At 45.4% G+C, this 24,953-nt stretch overlaps 1 protein-coding gene across 1 annotated transcript in view; it reads right to left on the reverse strand.

Moving 5' to 3' along the window:
• The window catches only part of Crim1 (cysteine rich transmembrane BMP regulator 1), a 177,640-nt gene that overhangs the window by 40,041 nt on the left and 112,646 nt on the right, over window positions 1-24,953 (reverse strand). Inside the window, 2 exon segments of the mRNA XM_032908896.1 lie at window positions 18,225-18,422; window positions 20,595-20,777. Coding sequence (XP_032764787.1) covers window positions 18,225-18,422; window positions 20,595-20,777 — 381 coding nt within the window.

Here is a 24,953-nt window from a genome sequence, read left to right on the forward strand (position 1 = left end):
CTGCCAACTGTCAATCATTCCCCATTCGGCGGTACCTCTCCAAACTGCTGCCGTTTTTCAAGAATTAATACATCAGGTGTTTGTTTTTCAGAATGACACCTGGTTTTTTTTGTCTGTGTGGTGACATCCTGTCATTTATGACCTGTGACACAATGGATAACAGTGGCCCAGAGGCTCCTGTCAGGGGCCAAGAGAGATATAACCACTGAGCAGCAAGGACTGGCTTCCATGTTGGAAGGATGTAGGATGGGGGTGCGGTAGTGATTAATGTTCTCCAAGAAAGAAGAACTGCTCTGGACAGCAATACATAGTACATAGCATGGCACAAGGCATAGCTTTTGTTTCTATATTGTGAATGTGCGGCTCGCGGGTACCCTGACGCTTTACTGCCCTCGGCTGAGGTGGCCACTGCCATTAACACACGGTGGGAGTGAGGACTTTGGTTTGCTCCTGTTGCAGCGGGAGCAAGCGGTAAACCCAAGCCTCACATCTTGGCTTCCGAGTCCTCCCTTACCTCCGGTGTCTTACAAAGCTTATCTGATGGAGCCTGCTCTGTGGTACACCGATGAGAAAGCAGAGACACTGACGCATTTACGTAGCATCTCTTCGACCAAAAGATACCCGAACTTCTCGAGGTATCTTTGTGAGATGGCCAAGCACGGAATGTCTCTACCTACGTCTTTATAGACGGGAAACATGAGGTGCAGACAGTCAGTGGCCTATCCGGGTTTACATAGCAACCCAGTAGCAGGCTGGGAATAGCACGGAGCAGAAGTTCCTAGCCTTCCGTCCAACACTCCATCCACTCACTCGTCCACACTGCCTCCTCAAGTTTCATCTCCCGTCACTAAGGAAGATGGACCAAAATACGTGTTGTCGCACTGCTGCAATCAAGAGTTGCACATTTTTTAACCACCTTCTAAAATGGGACAGTGATTCAACCCTTTGGATGTAGGAGACGACGTCGACTTGTTCACAGGCTGTTCTACCAGCAATCTCGTGGTCTCCACTTTTATTACAATGTGTGGTTTATAAAAGGGTATCTTCCTGAGATTTTTATGTAAACTTCCCACTGGTATAAAATTTCTCTTTTCCTTCAGTGCCTAAAGTAGTCTTTCTGGTAGGTAACCATAAACACCCAAAAGTAAAGTTTAAATAAGTTTTAAGACGTAATGACTTAAGAGGCAATATTTCTTCTTTCCCCCATTCTCTTAAAATTTATGATAAACACCTCTGATTTCCAAACCCGTTCATTTTTTTCTTAAAGTCACTACTCTTGTTAGTCACCCCAAATAACGGTTCTGTTCCAGCCCTCAACCACAAGACTGCTGATGTTATATCAAATTTATTTCAGCTGTAAGTGAAAGACATAAAAGAAAACATGTATCAGCTCTAAGTAAACCACATTAAAGATTACCCCGCTGAGGAAGAAGTGCTATATTCTAGAGAGTTAACAGACCGAGGATTGGGGGCAGACTCTGAACTCCAGATATCACTCCAGCGGACAGCTAGCGGGTAAAGAACCAGCTTGTCCATATTTACACTAGAACCTTGTATTCTTTACTGACATTTGAGATGTGAACTTGAAGGGAAACTCTTACTTTCAGGGAATTATATTACGGAAAAATATATTCGAGAAGATTAAAGTGACCCCAGAGAATGTGTAATAGTCGCAGGGAGGAGGGATAGGATTTTACTTTTTACTTAGTTCTCAGGGTGTGCTAAGAGAACATGGTCTCCGAGTTCACAAGGGTGACTTTCCAGCTCTAAAGGACACTTTTCTTCAGTGGTGCTGTATCTATTCGCTTCCGGTGTATATTATCATGACTAATGGATCAGGTAAGGAGGCTAACCTGAGGCAAGGAAGTGAAAGAAAAACACAGAAGGGGACTTTGGGGGATCAGAATGCAACTGACTTGAGGAGCCCCGTGTTTTGTTCAGTGCCTCCATAAGCTGTGTACGCCCCAGACACGCAGCTGGCTACCTTTCTCCAGAACAGGTAATATGGTCACTTATAGAATTCAGCACAACAAGCTCCTGTTCAGTTGAACAAATGAGCCTGGAATGTACAGAAAAGGCTCCTGAGTATGTACTGATTCTAAGACATTCACTTAAAATATTCCACGTAGAGAAAGTCGTTCTGGGTGGGTGCCTTTAGTGTCACAGACATTATTCTATGCCTCTAAAATAAACATTTTTCCCTAACCTGTATTAGTTGGAAGATATTGACAAGTATATACATTGCAAAGTCAATGTGGAAACACGGAGAAACTCAATAAATCATTTATCTTTCAGAACTGTCGATTTATTCTGGAACTACTCAATCTCCCCTCCGTAGATCAGGCTGAGCCCAACAATGCTTATGGTGACATAGTAACTACCAAAAGCTAATTTTTATAAGGCACGTAAATATTTGACATCTCGTCCTTTTACATTTAACAAGTACTCAAATACAAACCGGAGCCGAGTTTAAAAGCCTTTTGGGTAGCAAGGCCTGTCTTGTGTCACCCTGGAATAAACGTTGAATTTTAATAGACATACAGGCAGGCAACTAACTGTTTCTTAATTTTTTACCTGAAGTTGCAGGATACTGCCCTTCAGTGCTCCCTGAACATTAGTGTGTTCAGATCCTTGCACACGAGGCTAGGGAGTAATCCCATTTCTGTGAAATCATTACAACACAAGCATCCAGGCAGAACTACCTACAAAAACCTGGCTATCATCAACTAGAGCCTGCTTTCTACCCAACATATTACTATGCAATCTCAGAACTGGTCTTGTTACTGCCAGGGCGGGCGCGCGCTCGCTTGCGCGCTCTCTCTCTCTCTCTCTCTCTCCACTCTACCCCCCCCCCCTTAAGAAAGCTGAAGTCCAATTCGTTGTTGTGAATAATGAACTCTGAAGTGAGGCATTTCTGATTCCATGCTAAAGTGAGGTACTTTAAAATAATACCCAATTTATAGTTCCAAAGAATGAAGTGCAAAAGCTGATAGGCTCTGTGCTCTCCTTCCCTTCCCTTCCCTTCCCTTCCCTTCTTCCCTTCCCTCCCCTTCCCTTCCCTTCCCTCCCCTTCTTCCCTCCCTCCCCTCCCCTCCCCTTCCCTTCCCTTCCCTTCCCTCCCCTCCCCTTCCCTTCCCCTCCTTTTGAAGAGTTGGGAACTACGAATGTGCACAGAGGAGGTATCTGTGAAGTATGTGAGAAGTGCATTCTGCTGGTCTCAAAGCCACAGTATCCTGGAATTCATGTATTAGAAATGGTTATTATCCTGCCCTGTTCACTAGTTGTTCTCACAGCCCTTTGTGTATGGAAATTATCTCATGGATCTGGCTTGGTACAAGGAAATTCTCACTTGTACTCTTGACTGCGTTCCTATACGGTATAAGGTGTGATGTGGAAATTATGTTCCAGAGAGTCCATGCCTTGTAGAAGGCTAACGGCAGACCTCTGCCCGTGGAAGGTTGGTGGACACAGCTAGGTTAAACAGAACTTTTCCCTAGGAAGTCCACTGAAATCAGCTGGATAGAGGTAGATCCAGATTAGACTTCTTGCAAAGGAGAGAAACAGTGAAGCATCTCCTTGTCTGTGAGGGTCAGGAGAAGCTCGCACAAGGCAGGTTTTGGCAAGGGGTGATCCAATACATTGGTGCTTACAGGAGCACCCCGAAATACCATGTGATCTAGAATCAGCTCTGGAACTAAAAACAATACCTTAATGCCCTCCAAAGGAAGAGGGCCGGAAAGAGCTGGAATGCAATGCCTCTGGAGACCACCATTTCTAAAAGGGAACCCTGGGACAACTTCTTTGTGGAGAAGAATTCTAGAAATAGTTTCTGTGCCTAAAAGCAATATAGAGCACATCTGGCTGTTTGCTATGCCCACATCCAGTTTGTTTCCTACATCTGGGTGGGAACCACTGCCTTCCTCAACCTGATGTTTTTCCTCAGTGACATCTAAAGAGTCCCCATGCACTGTCAGGAAGAAATAATTTTAGAACTGTTGGGATTATGTCAGGGTGCAGAAATTCAGACACCATTTTTGTTTTTGTCTGAGGAGACAGAGGCTTTTTTAGAATATACAATATAAATGAGTGTGTGTGGGCCAGTGTTTTTTACATTTATTTAAAATGTAGGGTTTTTCATATCCCAGAAGGCTGAACAATCTATTAGTAAAAATATGTTTAGGAAAATACTGATATTTTTCAGGAATTAGCTCTAGACACCAGGTTTCAGAAAAGTGCCACCAATACGCATTTCCTAGGAATTTTATCTACCCAGCTGAGAAATTAATACATTATGATGAATTTTGATCAAAATAAAAGGTTAAGCATGGTTCTAATACCAAGGCCACAGCAGTAGATCACAAAATAAATGATTTGGTAATTTACTTTTATTGTGTTTTTCTGGTTTGATAGTTTTTATTCTGTGCTAAGTAGTTATTTTATTAGATATCATAATGTGTTAAGCTACTCTAAATCTCTCTGCTTTCTTGCTTCTTACTATTTTCTTTCATAGGGATTTCTCCAAATTAGACAAGACAGGAAGGACGAAAGAAAAGTTTAAATTCAACCTTGAAAGATGCTAATTTAATCCTCTGCAATGGTCGCGCATGCCATACAGTTTCATGACTTTGGAAGAAGAGTAAGACAGAAAAAGTATTCATTCCGACCCTCCTCTATGTTACAGTGTATGCTAATGACATTAGTCTTTTTCTCTTTAAAAAGATGTGTGTGTGTGTGTGTGTGTGTGTGTGTGTGTGTGTGTGTGTGTGTGTGTGTACACACTGTTGCTGTCTTCAGACACACTAGAAGAGAGCATTGGATCCCATTACAGATGGCTGAGAGCCACCCTATGGCTGCTGAGATTTGAACTCAGGACCTCTCGAAGAGCACCCAGTGCTCTTAACCGCTCAGTCATCTCTCCAGCCCACACTGGTCCATTTCTAAAACAACTGGCACAACTACTTGTCGTCCAGGTATGTCGGTGGAAATGAGAATACCTGTGGGTGCTTGTTCTTACCTGTTTTCCTCAACTAAGCCGCTAGCTCGGAGTGGACCCACGCACGGTTTTTCTCATTCCCTTGACTACTGGCAGCTGGTTATGGCTCACGGATAGTATGAATTATCTCCATTGAGAAACGAGTGAAGCTCTTTCTGATTAGCAGCCCCGGAAAGGCTCGTTAGCGGTGCAGCGTGGATGAGTTGTGTCTTGTGGCACGCACAGCCAACCCGACAGGCTGACTGGAGGACCACCCCTGACGGCGATAATGTCCTGGTTCTAGATCAGGAGCGTATGCTCAAGAGAGGCCATGTGGAGGTGAGTGCTGGAGGAGAACAAAAGGGCTGGAGGTTCCCGTGCCGACCGCAGCTTTCTAGCAGGGCCCTTGACGCCTGTGCCTTCCTATTTGTACCCATTTGCTAAGAAAAGGCTTTCTGGAAAAAATACCTCACTGTGGGCAAATTCCTAGGAAAAGTACTTTTTAAGGGCAGAGACAGTCTTACATTCTCTTAGCAGTGAAATAAATTTCAACTAGGAGCAACACGATAAGTGGAATTAATTTCTCTTAGAAATTCTCCTTTTTGGGCTTAAATCAATACTTTGCATGTTCTGCATAGCTTTTCTCTGTAAATTCCCAAGCTGCTTATTTGATTATGAGCAATCACATTCTCTTTTCAGACTTAATTCAAGCACTCTCTTCCTTAAGCTGTGTTTTTCTTTGGGCTGGGGACGGCTAAGCCATGTGAACAGCCAGGGAGTGGGAAATTCCCAAGCTCCCCTCACTTTATAAGGCAGTGCAATGGCTAAATCTCCCACTCCCTGCAGTCCCTCTGGGCTAATGGTGGCCCATCTGGGGCCATAAAACTAGAGATAAAGCCGGCCAAGACAGAACGGGGGAGAGAGCTTATCCGTCTTACTGCATTTTCATGTGTCACTCTGATACTGTAGTGGCTTTGCAAATGTGACCCCCCACTAGTCACAGTGCCACCCAAATAAATCACCAAGCTGTCAACATAACTGCAGGCTGGGAAGAGTCATAGAATGAAGCTGAAATTTTCCCAGATGAAGATGGAGGGAAATTCTACTAATGTAGAGAACACGAAGAAAAGGAAAAAAAAAAAAAAAAAAGTCCGGGGCACAGAAATTCCCTAATCTGGAAGTGGGATTCTCCAAGGAATATTTATGTGTACTTAAGAAAGTCTCATTAAGTCATGGAAAAAATATTGACATTCTGAGTCTTCAAATTCTTCCACATTGAGCTCTCCCTCTCCCCTTTGTATATATTTCTCATAACAACACCTTCGGCCTTCTGTGGCACTCATCTGCGAGCACTTTCTCTGTTTTATTTTAAAATGAATAGTGTGAAAATGTTCCCAAGATCTGTATTATTTTGTGGTCAGAGAGAGAAACGGCTATATATTTACTTTAGACCCACATTAACTTTGCATGCTTTCTCCAAAGAATCTTGGCCACTGGATGTATTTTTCTTCCTCTACCAACCTCATATTTAATAGGAGAAGACAGTAGTATGATTATAAGATTATTATGAAATGACCACAAAAGACAAATTAAAAAGAAACTTCTATACGGAGCGGGGGAACCATTTCCGTTAACGTTGTTGAAATAACTGAAAATACCATTGCCGGGTTCCAAGAACAATCTAGACCTTTTACAGGGGTCTGATAGCCTTTCCGTTGTGCGTTCTCAGAGAGAATGGATCTTGGCACCCCTCGAGTGACAATAAACCGCAGTGCATGTGACGCGTGCATACGCTGTAAGAGAGGGAATACATTCCGGCAAGTGGGTTAGCTAGTCAGAATCCTGACGGTCTCAACTTAAGTCGGGGTGTAGCATCTGACAAAGAAGAGCTCAAGCTTGATAATGTCCCTGGCCAACCCAGTCTCTGCTTACAGAAGCACTGGGCGGTAAGTCCCTTGGGATACTCATCTGGTGCACATACATGATTGGTACTTAATAGACGAGAGCCACTGACACAGGGAGGTAGACCCGAGCACTGCCGTGGCTTCCGTAGACTTGTACTGCTGAAAACCCATGGAAACCGCCCAGATCATGAGATACCCAGGGAGGGCCCTTGGGTTCCTGCAATGACCATGTCTACCTTTGGTTGCAGAAGGCACAGAAGGACACGGAGCACTGCTGAAGGGCAGTTGCCCACGTTCTTAACACAAAGTCAAAGCCCCCAAATGTCAATTAATTGGTGAATTCGCTCCTGGGACCACTCCTTTTCTTGATGTTGCCCAACGGTAGCCCTGACGGAAACTCACAGGGTACAGGAGGAAGTAGGGGTGCCTTTGCTATCTGCTCAGCACGTCGATGATTTGTGTGGAGGATAGACGGCCTCGAGTCAGAGGGAGAAAAAGCAGAGTTCAGACCAGATTATTTTAGGTGTTCTGAAGTTTGGAAGGGAACAAAGTGAGAGCTAAGGGAAGCAGGCAAGCTTTCGGGCCAAGAGCTATTTTCATGGGTAGAGGAACAGAAGAAGGAAGCCACCACCAAACAAGAGGAAGCAGCCGCAGTTTTCCCAACGGTTCAGTCAGCAAGGTCAGAACTCTAGGCGGAGGCTCAGGAAAAGGACCGGACATAGAAAGCCAAGCCCCAGAGGTCAGAACATCCCCCCTCTTCTACAGCATGAGTCTCAAGTCACCGATTTGGAGTCAGGGACTGTGTGACATGGATCTCCTTGGGCTTCTGTGAGAAATGGGGATAGGTGTGTACCCCTGTCTCACGATACTTCTGCCAGGCCACAAAGCAAGACAGCACAGCACACGGGAGTCATGCACTGTAGCACTTGTTGCTGGCGATGGTGTGAACCGCGGCAGGGTCAATGCTGATTGATCTGGCCACAGACAAACTAATCAGACAGGCCTCAGAGGCGCTGCTGGTAAGAGGTACGGCAGCTGCCCCTGCCCATTGTACTGTAAGCATCACTTTCTATCCCTACAGATAGCAAGAAAGGCATCTGGGATGTGGCTGGTTCTGTGATGTCCTTTCATATGGTCTGGTAAGCTTTGGACCACGTTAGTGACCAGCCACTGGCGCCTTTCACCTTTGCTGAGTGGCAGACTGAGGCCATTGTTCCATAGTCTGACTAGCATCTGTGCTGTCTCCAAGAGGACAGAAATCTCTTGGTCGTCAGCTCATCTGGGGTGAGCCGAAACAATGTGATGTGTCTGTCTGGCCTTGCTCTTCCTCTCGTGATGGAGGCCTTCACAGATCTGCAGGGACAAGGTCGAACTCAGCAGTTTCCGCTTAAGCCGTTTCGGTATTTTCGCAAATAGTTCTGTAATTCTCAAGTCAAAAGAAGATGTTGAAAGAAAACACAGGTTTAAGAGCCGTCTTTTGATCTCGGTTTCAGCAGGCCAGTGATCTCAAGCTATGGCGACAGTGAGAGGACTCTCAACTGGTATCTTTATGACTAGGTATCGGGACATCTCACTCAAAGAATTATGCTTTCGCTCCCGGTTCAATGGCTGTGGAGCCCCCACCCCGATTAAAGTCATCTGGCGCAAAGCTCCGTGGAATCTTTTTAAAACCTGGTTCTCAGAAATGACGATGGCTTCATGGGTTTGAGGGGATTTGAGCTCGCTGATCCTGCTGAACAATCAAAACCCAAGGCCATCTCAAACTGATAGCTCATTATCTCTGAGCATATTTTAGCCCCGCCAACAAAGAGAGTCTCTCTAAACCGTTTAAGCTGTGAGCTGTTATGCAAAGCAACAGGTATCCAAAGAGGACGAAAGGTCTCCGGTCTTTCCACTACTGCCATGCTGCAAGGCCCACGGCCAGGCACATAGAGGAGTCTGAAACACAAATGCTCACATAAACAGAGCTCACGGGAGGAGGGTACAGCAGATTCCAATTATATCAGGGATAAATATGGTTTCTAATGAGTCCAGGTACAGGGGGCTGGAGAGAAGGCTCAGCAGCTAAGAGCATGCGCTGCTCTCGTAGAGGACCAGTGTTCAATTCCCAGCTCCCACTTTTGTCTCACTTCCATCCATAGCCCCAGTTCTAGGGGACCCAATAGGCACGCACAGGGTGCACATGCATGCAGGCAGGCAAAGCATCCATATACACACAGAACAAGCTGTGGCCAGAGAGGAGAACAAGCGTGCAGAACACGCTTTATGAGGTCTGGTGCTGGGTGAGGGGGTGGCTTATGAACTCAAATGATGTAGCAGACCATGTGAAAAGCAGACCCTAAATACTACAATACTATCAAGAGTCCACAAAGAGAAAGCATTTTCTTATATGTGTTTAGTATTGGTACAAACCAAGATCAGGAGCCCTCTTGACAAATCTTATCCCTGATGGGTAGTTAGCATAAATTCTGTCGCCTCAAAGGGTTCAGATACCTAACGTGGACTCTGTTTCAAACCAACCTGTTGAATCCAGGCAATCTCTCAGGTGCAAGAGTAAAATCTACTTAACATGTAAGCAGGCATCTTAGAGATATAAAGACAAAGTCGCAATTTGGCTAAAGTGTGGATAATCAACTCCAAACAAACAAACAAACAAACATCAAATACAACAACAGAAAGCCTCACAAAACCTAGACCAATAGTCCAACCCCTGACCTGGAGTGCATGCTGGGAACATCTGAGAGGCTGACATGTTGATTGATGCTATTTTTTACCAACTTGGCAGCCACTGAAAGACATCCAGAGACAGAAAGAAACTTACTTCAGGAGACCCTCCTTTTTCTTCAGCCTGCCCCTATCTAACTTGCGTGAGATTTTATTTAGTACTCCGATAAAGCACAGACCACATTCTACTAAGCCTTTGAGGCCATCTCCCGGGGACTGTTCCCTGTTTCCCATCACAGCCCTCATGATACGAACTAATTCTGGCCTTGTAAGGCGCGCTGTAGAATGTTCCTGGAAACAGCCTAAAACAGGACCGTCCTAAATGGGGACAGAGGCCTGAATTATTAAAACCAAGTTGTACTGATCACTGTCTACCTCGAAGATTCTTTCTCTAGACAAGTTATCTGGCTCTAACTTATCGGTAGCCACGCCGGAGGAAACACCTGCACCTGTTTCAGTCCACGCCTCTGAGCCTCTAAGAGTATGCCGTAGTAGGTGAATGGGTATGCTTTTAAAGAAATGAGTCAGGAGCTGTACTTACAGGTAAGTATTATTAATAAAACGAACCCACTTCCAATGGCTAGACGCCTGTGCTGAAATGCAGCTCATGCTAAAAATCCCATCTGGAACCTGTCCTCAGCCACTTTACCGAGCAAATTACTGAGTCACTGGAAAGACAAAGGACCATCTTTATTTTACCGTCCCTTTTCAGTTTTTCTGAACAGTTTTACCGAGCAAGATCACCTGTTCTTTTCCCCCCAGATGCGGACATGGATGGCTTCGGCTATTTCCCGGAAGCCTTGTAAATCTTCAGAGTCAGGGTCCAGACAGCAGAGGTCAGTTCGCAGGATGTGCAAGGGTTCAAGTCTCAGAAAAGCAGCAGCAAACAGACACACTCAAACCAACCAACCTTGGCATTGTAACTCCCGGAACACGCGCACGGGTTGCTTGCATAATTCGTTTAAAAAGGAGGAACACTTGACTAGATAAGTGCCACTCTGCTCAAAGGTAATTTCACTAAATAAGTAGGCCTCGCAGTCTCAACGGCCGGAAGGAAACACAAGCCCAGGAACAGTGCCACTAGGTGCTTTCAATAGAGGTGTGCCAAGGACAGTCCTTTCCTGAGAACCGAGGCATACAGAAGTGGCAGGTGAAGGTGAGGGCTTTAATCACAAGAAGGTCAGATGATGCTTTTGCCGGTGTGTTACTAGTAACCATGGTTACTAGTTAAAATGTCAAATCCCCTTTTGTTGACAACAGCTCAAAGGGAGCCGGTTCTGTCCCTGACTGAGCCTTTACTGTAAGGGGTAGGGATTCTCTCAGAATCCAAGCCTTTTCTGAAGGGCAGGCCTCCTAATAACCTTCATTAACTTCTGTTTGGTTGCCTAAGAGTTGTCTCTTATCCAAAAGCAGTTGAAACGCAGGCTCAAAAGAGATCGTGTTTATTTAAGCTTGTTGGAAAAACATTCCTATCATTTCAAGAATGACTAAATATTTTTCATTCACATAGTTCGCATTCCAGACGATGTTTTCCTGCCTCTGTTGATTACATGAAAATTAGCAGGCCCGGTCTGATCAATTATTATCTTCCCCTGGAAGACCACGAGGCTTTTAGCAATGATACCGTTTAAGGTAGGGGAGGTGTACAGGAGGGACAGACACAGAGGAGTTCATCTCTGCGTGCTGCTTCAGCCAGGAAACATTCAACAGCCACAACTCCTGGGTCTGGGAACTGAGAGGCAGAGCCTTTCTGCATCGGCTCTGAGCAAATCTGAGTGGTTCAGGCACTGAGCAGTTGGGGAGTTTAAGGATCACAGGCATTGGTGTCTGCAAAGCTTTGATCACCCCGGTACTTTTATTCAAATCAAGTGCAAAGTGGAAGGCACAGGGGTGTAGGTGTAGGGCAGCAGCCGCCTGGCTGGGAGCAAGAATAAACATCTCTTGCCAGCTAAATGGCTTCTGCACATGTTGGTTAACACCTGCTTAGCTCCTGTTATATGAGGAAGATCTAACAACTAGAGAGCCATTTGCGGGATGTGTGTAATATATCCACTCATAGCTGTGGAAAGAAAAATCCTAACATTTGACACACAGTGTGATGGGGAGGGCCTTTTACATCCATTTCATCTACATCTGAACACCAGTTTAAATATCTCAAGACATTTTACATGATCAGAAATAAAAACCGAAAATACCAAAGAGCTCGTGACTGAGGCGCTCTGGCCCTTAGGTTTAAGACCTCAGGGTAATACGTGGTCATTTGGCATCCCACGTCTGACCTTATTTGGACAGGCAGAAAAATAGACTGAGTTTTATTTTAATTTCCATTTATGGCGTGTGTTTCCAGGACATTCAGAGTTAAAAAAGATGAAACAGCATGCCTAACAGTCTTGAGGATATTACAAATATTATATTATTCTTGGCTTACTAATCGCAGCGTTGATGGCACCGAAGCACTGCCACCCGTGGATGGAGTTTTGATTCCCTGCAATGTAGCAGAATGTTAATGACATGTGACTCTGTGGTATCTCTGACTTCACTGCCCTTCTGGGGGGGGGGTCAGCCCAACTATCTGTCACTCCCCACTACTGAAGCAGCAGCTTTAATCAACTGAGATACTGTGTGGCCAGGAACGCTATGGCCAAGGCGGGGCTGGAAACATTTATTTTTTTTCTTGTTTCAAGGAATTCCCACCCAGATATGTGCCTGGTACAGAATTTTCTGGCAAGCCGGTTGAAATCTCACTGGAAGGGCAGCTTGACTCAAACTCTATCATCAACACTCGCTAGCAGGAACGCACCACTCCTGGAGACAGTGAGGTTGAAGAGGACATGGACAGCTCACGGACCTCCAATGAGTCGGAGGAGCATGGTGTGGGGTTTCTGATGCTGAGGTGAAGTGCCTGGCTAACCCTGTACAGGTAAAGACAAGCCCAATGTCTGATCCTCAGTGTCCCAGCAAAACCCTGAGCCCTTGAGAAAGACCTCCAAGAATGCCAGGAGGTAATGAAAATACAGTTGGTTTTCTGGCTTAAACACATTCCATCATAAATCCAGAGCATTGGGGGTGGGGTGGGGGGGTGGGCCTATACGGTGTGTGTTTCCTATTCTATAAGAGTTTATTAAGTCCAGGTGATCAGAATTACAGGGTCTGTGTGACACCCAGCAGTCTGATAACAGTTCTACAAGCAAGACTGTTTGAACTTACTGCACGAAAAGTAATCACGAGACAGAATAATAAGACGGGCCCCTCATGTAGTCAACTTTGGACACCTATAAATAGCTTCGACAACCTGATCTGAGACAAAAACTGAATTTCGCTTTGGTATCGGAGAAAAACAAAGAATGTAGAGGGGAGGAAATTCCCTCCCTGGCAGTTGGAATGGCACTGTGAACAACCACCTTCTACAGTGTGACCTAAGTTCTTACTTCTTGGAAAGCAACAGACTGTGGAGTTGGCTCCAAAATCCTCAAGGTCGCTGGAATCATCACTTTGTCCCCACAGGATAGACTTCACGAGCCAGGAGAAAACTCAGGTCATAGCGCTCACCCAGGCGAGCCAGCTACCACCCAAAGTGAGACGGCAGATACGGGCTGACGGTAATGCTTCCAGTCACCCTGTAATTCTTATCTCTTGTACTGGGCGTCACCGGGAAGCTATCTCCTTTCTTATTCAGTAAGTGTATTGCAATCTTGGCGTCAAGTTTCCTTCGACGCCTTGGTTTACTTTCAACTGAAAACGTTTTCTGTTTTATTTTCCTTTAAAGAGAATTTCACCGCGTCCTTAGCCTCTGCATGACATTAACAATCAGCTGAGGCGGCTTATGTATGTGACAGGACGAGAAGGAAATTCCCGAATTATTAAAAAAAAATGCCTAGTGTGGCATAAAGGTATAGTGTAAATGCGTGAGCAACACTACAGTGAGGTATCTGCACGTACACAGTGTGCCCCGAGAGGAGAGTATATCAAACAGGACACTTGACTTTGGCTCTTGAGCCTGGGGACACCTCAATGAAGCTTTGAAACTGGTCCCTAGGAGGTGAGCTAGGAGAGAAGCAACTGCAGGCTACACACCAGTCCTGGAGGGGCTAACAGGCGACCAGTGGGCTGGAGCCTACAGCAGTGTGCTTGGCATAACCCCCAAGTATGCACAAGGAAGCAGGCAGGCCCAAACCACCTGAAGCAATGGGCCCCCTGCATGTCAGACATAGGTGACATTGCCTTCTGACTCCAAACGCGCATCCCAAAGTTGTTCCTCCTTCAACTGGTCGGGGGAGGGAGGGCAGCTAAGCCACTCCATTCTCTCGCTCCTTCCTTCCTGCCCCTGTTTGTTCATTCATCATTCATCTACTCACATAAAGTCATCACATAATAATTCAAAAGGACACAGGGAATTCCTGGCCCGCCAGGGATGTGGCCTCTCTCTGGGGTGCAGTGTACTGTCTGAGGAAGTGTGAGTGTGCAAAGTGCAGAGGCTGGGCTTTGAGGGCACAGGGCTGCTTATGTGCCTGCTGTGCGGCCTAGAGCGAGTTAACCCCCAGGCCGTGCGTTCTGTGACAGTAAGTTGGAATCCTAGCACCCGCACGAAGGGTTCTCCAGGGATCAGATGTGCTGCCCTCACTGTACACAGGCCTGGCGTGTGGTGGGTGGGCAAGTACTGTTAGTTACTGTTATGGAGGACTGCAGGAAAGATGAGGCCTATTCCCCTTGCCCTTCCCATTTAAAAATTTAGATTTTAAAAAGATAGGGGCAAGGCTCTTCATGCATGTACTTAAACTGCAAGCCTCATATTCATTCCATGCGCTTCTGCCTTAGTTCTTTTTGAGTGGGATTCAAACTGACGAGAATAGCCAGGTGTGATGGTGCATACCTTCAATCTCAGAGACGAAGGCAGGTGGACGTCTGGGTTGGAGGGCAGCCTGGTTTAAAGAGTGAGTTCCAGAAAGATAGCCAGTAGGGCTACACAGGAAAACCCCATGTTAAACCAAACCAACTCAATCCAATCCAATCCAATCCAACCCAATCCAATCCAATCCAAACCAACCCAATCCAATCCAATCCAAACCAATCCAAATCAAACCAATCTAATCCAATCCAATCCAATCCAATCCAAACCAATCCAATCCAAACCAATCCCAACCCAACCTAACCTAACCTAACCCAACCCAACCCAACCCAACCCAACCCAACCAAACCAAACCAATCCAAACCAAACCAATCCAATCCAAACCAAACCAAATGAGACTTGTGAGAAGGAGAAAATGTAGAGGAAAGCCAGCAAAGCAAAACCAGAGGTTTCAGTGAGTCCCAAGCCTGCAGCCTGGAATGGCTTAGGCTTATCTGTATGCCCGAATTGTGTGTTGACAATAACTTGCTAAGACTCGGCTTTGAGAGTACTTAAGAGCCAACTTATAAAGCACTTAAGGACTTGCAGGTCAAGTTAGCTGTCAAGTGACAGCCTTGTCTTCAAGGGTCCCCAGATTTATGTTCCGGTCCTCTGGGAGTAGCCAGTCCTATTATGCTGTTACTCAGAAGGTAGGCATCTTTAGTAACAGTGACAGCCTCAGGGTTCCCTCTTCCTGGAGGTCCTAACATGCTGTATTTGGCAACTTGGGAGCAATTCTGGCAATATTTAAAAACCACAATACCTGTGTTGGGCAGACTCTTCTAATTTTACATCCTGAAGACCTTGAGACAAAGCTAAAAGGTGAGGGCCAACATTACGTATGCAAGTGTGAGGTGCAGTTTACTCCAGGTCTGAGCTGCATACACAGCAGTAATTCTGTTTGTCTGTAAATAATTTGGGTTGATGCCTCCTTTATTCCTCAGTAACACATTGGGATTTTTGTTGTTGTCATTGCTTCCCTACTCCATACCACTCTTCTGCTATTCTGAAATCACTCAGAATTACACTTACCAATGCTCTGGAGTGGCTACTGAGAAAAATGTTTCCAAATGGTTGCATACATTTTTCTTGGACTCTGTAGAATAAGACCCTGTCATCTCATATGATTTTTAAAAAAAATCTTTAGTAATAGTTATTATTTATCAGTAACTTTGCACTATCGGTCTCTGAATTTTGATTCGATATGAAAAAACAAAATCATTCTACCTTTATGACACCTTATAGTGACAACCAATCACGGGAGACCCAATACCATCCTAGATCAAGGCCATCACTCAACTCAAAACAAGAAGCGTAAGGCAGATGAGTCTGTGGAGTAGACAACACCATCTTCTGAAAGATTTGATGAAGACAGACAGAGACAAAGGAGGAACAGCAGAAGCTTCAGGGTAACCAGATAGATAAAAGCACTCTTTGTCAGGGCAGAGAGGGCCACTGAGGCAGGAGACTGGAGAAGTCGGTTCTGGAGGAGTCTCAAGGGAACCGGCTTCTACTCTGGGTGAGGGTCCGTGGGTAATCATGTCCCAAGTGGTGATAGTGATTTCCCAGACTGCAAATGATCTCTTACCTTACCACACCACTGCAGTCTCTCCCTGATATGGGGCCAAAAGCCAGTAATGGATAAAGATTCATAAAGCCAGGGGAAACAGGGTTCAAGGCCAGCAGGAGAAGCAAAATACAAATGGAGTCCAACTATGCCATAGGATGGCAACTTATGCGATCCCTCTAAGCCTTCATTTCCTCATCTCTAAAATGGGACAGGTAAGGCCTTCCGCACAGAGCCACTGGTGCGAATGCCAAGTTCACTCCTCACAACACCTCAGCGTAGACGTGCCTTCTCTCTCCCCTGGTTTAACTGAAAACTCAGCCTCCGTGTGCTCTGTGGAGCGTCTCGTAATTACCTTTGTCTTGTCTAGGCTGCAGGAGGTTCTCCACTAAGCTTCCGTATTAATGGTTCACTCACATGTCACTCTTCTCTTAAGGTGTCAAGAATTAGGTCGGAGCTCTGCAGATACCGCAAAATCCAAACAGGAAGTGGCCTAGCTAACGGTGGCTGCCTCTACGAGCTAAGACTAAACGAACCGCACACACATTCTGGTGGCTTTGTTCGCTTACTTGTGTTGGGACACTCTCCCTACCTCCCTGTAGCAAAACCTAAATGAGTTTCATTTTGAACTCAGGCCGCCATACTTGATGCAAGAAAGGCTGGGTTTTGTGTTTTGAAAACCGGGTTATGCGACTATGTTTTTTTTGTTTTGCCTACTTTATCACCCATACTCTGGGATCTAAATATTCCAGGTGGACAACAGACTGTCCTTAGTTCTTAGGGTCAGACACTTCTACCTTAGCCCCGTCTTGTCAAGGTCCACTGTGGAACAATGCTTCTTTTCCACATGCTCCCCTTTTTAGCTCCAAAACGCTGTGTGTGCGTGGGAGGTGAGCTCCACAAAAATCTGTCACCTGGAGGCTATAAAGTCTTGCGGGGGTGGGGAGGTTGGCAGCTGAACTCTGTGTAGGGTAACAGTGATGGGGCTGGTGATGTCCACAGTTCAAGAGTCCTCCAGCTTCCTTTTATTTTTTTAAACATAATTTTTAAGGTTTTAAGTAAATCTAATCCTTCTGAGGCTAATGACTCCATGCACTAAACTGAAGTTTAATTGACTAAAATTTAGCTGCTGTCAAAGGATTTCTTGATACTTTATGCCATGGGCTTAAGGGAAAACCTAGTTCTACTATTCTGTCCAATGAACACAGCATTCAAACGACTCCTAAAGACATTGCTGTGCCTACAGATCAGTGTGTACACTGAGGGGGGTTCCTCCTTCAGTAGATGGCAACACACACACACACACACACACACACACACACACACACACACAGTTCACACTAAAAAGACCTTCATTAGATCATTTCCTAGAAGAACGCCCACATGTACACATTCTTCATGGATCCACCCTCGACCTACATTTCGACTTGTATCGTTTGCTTTACTACGCAAAAATGTTTCTTAAGCACGGCTCCCCTGTTGGCTGTGTCAGCATAAACAGTCGTTTCATAGGGAGACTGGCATTGCCGAGTGAAGTAGGCATGTGAAGGACCTTCTCGCAGTTCAGGAAGTGAACTGGATGGACAGCAGCTGCCTCAGAGAAATGAGTCGAGCATGTCTCAGCCGCGTTGCCCTGAGCAGGAAGATACAGGAAATGTGGGGAAACCGGGTCATGAGGCAAAGAATTAGAGGACCCGGAAGCCACACTCACGTCAGTCTTAAAGGCAGGCAGAAGAAGGGTGCTCGGAATGAGGCACGATTCTCTCCTGACTGCCAGCATTCTTCGGCTACGTGGTATCTCACAAGTTGAGCACGGGGTGCCTGAGTTACGGCTCCAACTCCTGGTTTTATTTCCTCGCCTTGACCTTTGGGCATTAAGTAGGCTCGCAGTGAACTGAGTCAACATGTAAGCATCCTCGTACCGTGTGCTGTGCTCGGAGACGCACGAGCGCAGAGATAAAGTAAAGCCCACGCTAGTCTCATTTCGAATCTGCAACACGTCCCCCTAATGACGAGTCTGGGCCGCATAACAAATTTGTCTGCAACTGGTAACAGCAGGAAGCAGACATTATGCCTGAGGAAATAATGGGAAATGAGGGGAGAGCGTACTGGCCGAAGCTTCTCCCAACAGGAGGACGTCTGCCAGACACTCGTTAGAAGTACAGTGCTTACCTTCACACACGGGGCAACACTCCCCAGGCACTTTCACGGGGTGCATGCAGCTCTGCCCGCAGGCGGTGGCCACGCAGTGGGGCTCTCCGTTGATACACTGGCAGAAGGTGCAGTCGTCTTCCCGCCACCGGTCCCCGTGGGCGCGGATCTGGCCGTTGGCGTAGCAGCCGGCGGGGTTGTTGAAAGGATAGATGGGATCTGTAGCAAAACACGTGTCCAGAGTGAGACGAAGCCTTCCGAGTCTGACCTCTGTCTGCACCTGAGGCAGTTTCCTCCAATCTCCACCCCCAAACACCACTGCATCTGCAAACAGCCCAGGACTATCATGAAGGCGTCCCTGGGATGATATCCAAAGGCAGCAGTCACCATGGACTTCTACCTTCTCATCCTGACACAATGTGACCTAGAAACAGGTACGCAGCTGCCGTTACTCCTAAGGTGGGCAAAAGGTGGGGACAGAGACAAGGTCTGGTACTTAGAAAATATGGGCCCACTTGAGGCTCTGAGAAAGTCTTCTGAGCTGCTAAATGAAATAGTTTACACCGTGATGTCACCACCTGGTGGGTAGAAAGAGCCCGTCCATTGAACTTGGAATGATGCTGTTACTTCTGGAAGTAAGTGAGCTCACTGATGGTGTCTACAGGTCCATAAGGACACTGGGAAGGACAACAGAGGGTCCTCAATACAGCCTTGTGCGTGGCAAGGCTGGTCTGGACATCTCACGGTCCCCAGGGTCCCTGGGAGGAGGACTGAACTTATACAACATTTTCTTGGCCATAATTTGGGCAGCTAAGCAGCAAACAAGGCTACCATAAAAAGAAGTCTTCTGAAATGATTGACAAGAACATAAATAGTGGATGCAAAAATATCCCTAAGTATCCCTGTACGGAGAACCATAGAAAAATTACTCCATTCTCTTTACTAAAAATACGTGAAAGCTGACGTGAGCAAGTAGGGACCGAGAGCCCAAGTTTCAAGGTCAGTGTTTCTTCTAATGAGGTGAAGGGCATTTATGCCCGAATTAGATGGAGGGGGTCTATAGCCCTCAGGGAGTTAGGGCTTTCTCAATTCCTTCAAAATAAAATATTACAACCCATACACCATTCTGCTTTGAGCTTGGCTCTGAGTTCTGGGAAGTGAGAGGTAATCAGATGACAGTGCTGGCAGCACATTAGAGGCTCGTATCTGTTTTTAAAGCGCCACCTGTGATGTAGTTTCTGACTCCTGCGAACTGTGGTTGGTTAGAGAACAATCAACTGGGAAAGTTAAAAGTCTGAGGTGGTTTTCTTTCTTTCTTTCTTTCTTTCTTTCTTTCTTTCTTTCTTTCTTTCTTTCTTTCTTTCTTTCTTCCTTTCTTTTGAAATCCTCAGTGACATATAAAACGTGAATTCTCCTGTCTTGGCTAAAGTATTTCCCGAGCAAGGAGAGGACTCATTACTAGGAACGACTGTTCTCGGTGTTAGGAATGGAGATGTCCTACTTTAGGGACTTCGGGACATCAGCTGTAGGATAAATACAGCACAAACATCAAAAGGACTTTAAGAACAAAAAAAGTAGAGAACTGAACTGGCCGCTGTGCCCTTGTGCTTCCTGAGAGCAAGGCGGATAGACTTTGGACTAAAGATCTGTGAGCCGATCAGGACAACGGTTCAAGAGACAGTCCGCATCAGAACACAGTGTGTGGTCAGATGGCACCACAGGCTGAAAGGGCCTGAGAGAGGCCCTGAACCACTGTTCTTGGCGTCCGTGCAAGGTCAGTTATCTTTGGCTTTTCTGAACGTCAGTTTCCTGGTCCTTAAGTGGGTGGGGTTGCAGTGGATGAGAATCGTGGTGCCAGTCTGAAATTTCGCTACTTATGACTCGCAGAGATGGGAGGAGTCTGTTGAGGGCATATGTATATCCCTTGGACAAGAGAGGGATACGGGACCAACATGTCCCTAAAAGTAACATGTGAAACATGTCTGGTCCTGAGGCTGCTGCCGCCGCCCCACCCATCTGCAACTTTACTCCAATTAACACCCCTTTTCCAAGGAAAAATGGCAGCAGGGTCCTGGTTCTGAGCTGGTTGGTCTTGGCTATACTAATTCTAGATGAGCAATCCCAATGCCAAGGTACAGACAAGAGTGATCCCTGCATTTAGTGACTACTACAGCTGTGGGGGAGGAACAGAACGCAACCAGAGAAATCACCAAGGACTGGGCTCAAAGTAGAGCTTTCCTCAGGGAAGTATTTCCAAGTACCCTACAGGGGTCACTACCAACATTTAAGGCAGATCGCTCTTTATGAAGGGACATCTTTAAACTTCCTCTGAATTAGACTGGCTTTGAAACGGAAGCTCTGAACTGTACAGCCTCCGGGGAGCTCACCTACCTTCACACACGGGGCAACACTCCCCCTCAGGCACATAGTATCTTTCGCAGTTCAGTTCCCCACACTGGGCGGTGAAGCAGATGGAGACGCCCCCTTGGCACCGACAGAACCGACAGTTGTCCATTCGAAACATGTCTCCATCGTAATACTCCACACTGTTGAACACGCAGGCTGGCTTTGTTTCTGCAAGGAGTCAAAACACGGGAGGCATGTGGAAGGGGGCATATCTCACGGGGACCCACCCATAAGCAAAGAACTACACACACCACCACTAAGAGACACTAAGCGGGGGAGAAATAATCCTTCCTGATTACCCAATGCTAAGCGGTCGGCTCTGAATTCAAATACAGAAGAGCAACACCAGATGGACTGAATAGACTGCATTTATACTGTATGCTTGCTTTCTCTCTGTCTCTGTCTCTCTGTCTTTCTCTTTGAAAAAGAGGCCATGATTCCAAGAGAGAGCAAGGCGGGAAGGGAGATACATGGGAAGAAATTCAAAAGGAAGAATGGGAAGGAGAGGAAATGAGGTAGTTATATTTAATAACAATGACCAAACGCAGCCCATTTGAGGTCACTTTTAAAGTGGCGTCTTTGTGTGCTTTTGGAACAGCCTTTAGACAGTTCTGTCAGCAGGAAGTCAGAGATGGAAATTTCTTACTGAACTGAATGTAACTCGCACAGAGAGACTAGCACACAGTGACAGGAAAACAAGACACACAGTTACCCCGTTCATACAAAGGAGCCGAAACACAGCTTGTCCAGGTCTACACTGACTTCCTCCAACCCAATGGGCAGCTCCAAGACCACGGCATTCACTTGTATAAAAGACTGTATTTACTCCGCTCAATAACTCTCTATCTTTGAATAACCACCCTGTTTCCACACTGGGTTTGGTCCTGCTTCCACAGGTTTAGTCAGGGCTTCCAGCAAGCTTTTCCGTTCCTCTTGTATGCTCTCCTTGGATTAATAATCTCTAGCTATTAGTGCCTGACCATTAACATCCATTACTTTGTTTAATCTCATTACAAAGCCGTGATGCACGCTTTCTTTATTCTTAATGCTATATGTGCCTTGGTGTTTCATCTGCATGTCTGACTAAGTTAGGGTGTGGGATCCCCTGCAACTGGGGTTACAGGCAGTTGTGAGCTGCCATGTGGGTGGTGGGAATTGAACCTGGGTCCTTTGGAAGAGCAGCAGGGCTCTTAACTCCTGAGCCATCTCTCCAGTTCCTATGATGGAGGTATTATCGTGAGTTCTGAGGCAAGAGAATTCTAGGCAACTGGGTTTTAAAACTACGTATCTAGCAAATGGCATGAATAAAAGCCACAGTCCTCCAGCTAAAAGCTTGCACTCTGTACTCTGTCACTTGGCTATATTCTGCTAAAGAGCAACAGTTCGATATTTGAAATTCACTACAGGACCAAGGATTTTTGCTGAAAACCGACTCCAATCAGACAAAAGACAACACCAGAAAACAAAGCTATGGATGAGTATCTCTTGTGAACGAGACAAACATTCTCAAGAGTCTACTAACAGACTACATCCTACGACGTATAAAAAGGGTCCAATACCATGACTAATTGGTATTTATTTAGTGATACAAGGATCATTTAATTATTCAAAAATCAGTTGTTTCCACAGGGCAGGTCAACTGAATAAAGGACCACAACTCACAACTACAGCAGCTTCTCAAATGACATAGAATAAACCAACACCCACCCAGAGGATATCCAAACTCTTCCATAAGAAAACCACCCATCGGTGGGGAACAGGAAGAGACTTTGTTAACTCAGTAAACAGCACCGTACACTTAACTCCCCTACAACCCTAGGACTGTGCGTTGAAGATCTGACTACTGAGACTTACGTGCATGTAACAACACAAACCATTAATCCATTAAGGTCATTGCTGAATCAACTACTAGTGGAGCTCTTGCTAGAGAAACTTGGGCATGCCTTGAAAGGGTGTATCTTACCCTTGGACCCTTCCTTTCTCTCTCACTGACCTTTGACTGCTATGCCCCTTTGTCCTGATGCTACGTCTTGCCATAGCCTTAAGAGTAAGGAGGGCAGACAATAATGAACCTGAAACCAGGAGCCGAAACAAACCTTTTCTTTTAAAACTGGGTTTGTTAAGTGTTTTTGTCACAGTGGGTGAATAAAGTCAACACAACAGTCGACAAGGACTTTAAGATAACATCACCCTTAGCAATGGTCGGAGACTGAAACTTCCCTCTAGAACCAAGAAAAAGACAACGATGTCTGTTCTTAGCACATCGGGTTAGTATTATAATGGAGGTTCTAGCCGAGACAGTCAGGGAAATAAGCAGAAGGCATCCAGACTGGAAAGGAAAAGTTAATCCTATCTCTAGATGTATGTGACACGATCTTAAATACAAAAAGTCAAAAACTCACCAAAGTCTCTCAGATATTATAAATGACTTCAGCAAGGTTATGGGGGACAAACTGCAATATACGAAAATTCGATTTCTATACAACACCTATACACTCTCAGAAAATAAAGTTTTAAAAAAATCCATTTCCCAATAGAATCAGAAAAAGTATTTACAAAAAAAAATTAAGTACAAAGCATCTACTCTGAAGTCAGCCATACACCCCTTAAAGAAATTAAACAGTTCTAGATAAAGATCGAAAAGAAGTATTGTTGAGATGAAAATATTCTACCAATCAATCTAATAGCCAATACCATCCTTATCAAAATTCTACCTCATTCTTTTGTTTAAATCGACTCTGCTATCACAAACTCAAATGGAAACGTAAGGGATTGGGAATTTACGAAATAATCCTTAAGGGGAAAAGAAAGTTAGAGGAATCGCACCTCCTGATTCCCAAAGGTGACCCAGTGATGGAGTGACCAAGACAGTGTGGTGGTGGTGGTGGTGGTGGTGGTGGTGGTGTGAAGACACACACAACACTTCTGGAATGTAGAACTTGGAAATGAACTATCAGTACACAGGTTTTTGAGAATAGTGCCAGGACAATTCGATGAGGTGGGGAAGGGAGAAAATGGTGGAGAGGCAACTACATTTGGACATGTTGAAGAATGACGATGAAGAGTGGCGATCAGTTTCCTAATCTTCTCTGCCTCCCAATCAATAACATCTTATTAAGTGAGTTGCTATAGGAATGGGCACTCTTTCTGACTCCAAAATCATGCCAACCAGGATTCCAAAAACCTCATATAGCTCCCTCGAACCATTCAAAGAAGTGGCGAAAAGGTGATTCACACTTCTAACGTATGTTTTATATTTTAATACACCTTGCTGATCACACAGGCACTGAAGTTGACAGGTCCCATAAAATGCACACGTTAGAGCCGTATCAGAAGTGAAACACCTGTCTCACATATACAGAACCAACTGAAAATGAATCTGAATGCGACGGCCTAAATCTAAGTAACAGTTATGGCGTTCTTAGAAAAGACAGAAATGACTGCTTGTGATCCCGGATAAAGCAATGGCTTCTTGGCTTTGACACCAAAAGATTGTACGAGAAATGATGACTACCGTCCACTAGACCCAGGCTATGCCTGTGTTTCCAAGGGTTCTGTCAGGAAAGAAAGATGACAATCACCAGATGTGGAGACAGTACCGTTAAACAATAAGGAAAACACTTATACCTGAGCAACATAAACCATGATCCAAGTAGAAAAACCCAACTAGATGGGAAAGCATGCCAGACGGCGGCGGCTCTCCAAATCGGACTCAGTTAGAAGTAGCAGACACACACACACGCAGCGTGGCTCATGCTCTCAGTTATTAGAAGAATACAAGACGAAAGAAAATGTTCCCACCTACCAAGAAGACTGCAACGGAACTAAACAAGGCAGGCAGTAACGAGTGCGGGTGTGGGCGGAAAGACAGAGGCCGTCTCCCATTAGCAGGGAAGAAATAAAGTCACAACTTTGATGAGCAGTTCCTCAACATTCTAAATCTACCATAAGATCAGTAATTCCATCCGTAATCCCACGAGTGGTTCTAATGTGAACTTGTGGTTTTCGTCAATGATATTTAGATATAATACTCTTCCCCAGCCCCCCCCCCAAACAAAACCCGTACTATTTTAAACAGAATTTTTATGATAGCTCAACATTTTTCTATATACTTGTAGTTACCTGTTTAGCTGACCTGGGCCTTGAAGGACAAGCCACAGCTAGACTACGAATTCAAAAACTGCGGAAGACAGGACTATAGACCTCTCAATCGAGAGCAACTTCCTGAGTGATTATGGGAAAGAGCATTCTTTCTAGACTCTAAAAGTCATGTCAATTGGGATTCCAAAAACCTCAACTAGCTCATGAGAACTACTCAAGGAGGCTACAAAAGGCTGATTCACA

This window comes from Rattus rattus, chromosome 7 (genome assembly GCF_011064425.1).
Source record: "Rattus rattus isolate New Zealand chromosome 7, Rrattus_CSIRO_v1, whole genome shotgun sequence".
NCBI classification, from domain to species: domain Eukaryota; kingdom Metazoa; phylum Chordata; class Mammalia; order Rodentia; family Muridae; genus Rattus; species Rattus rattus.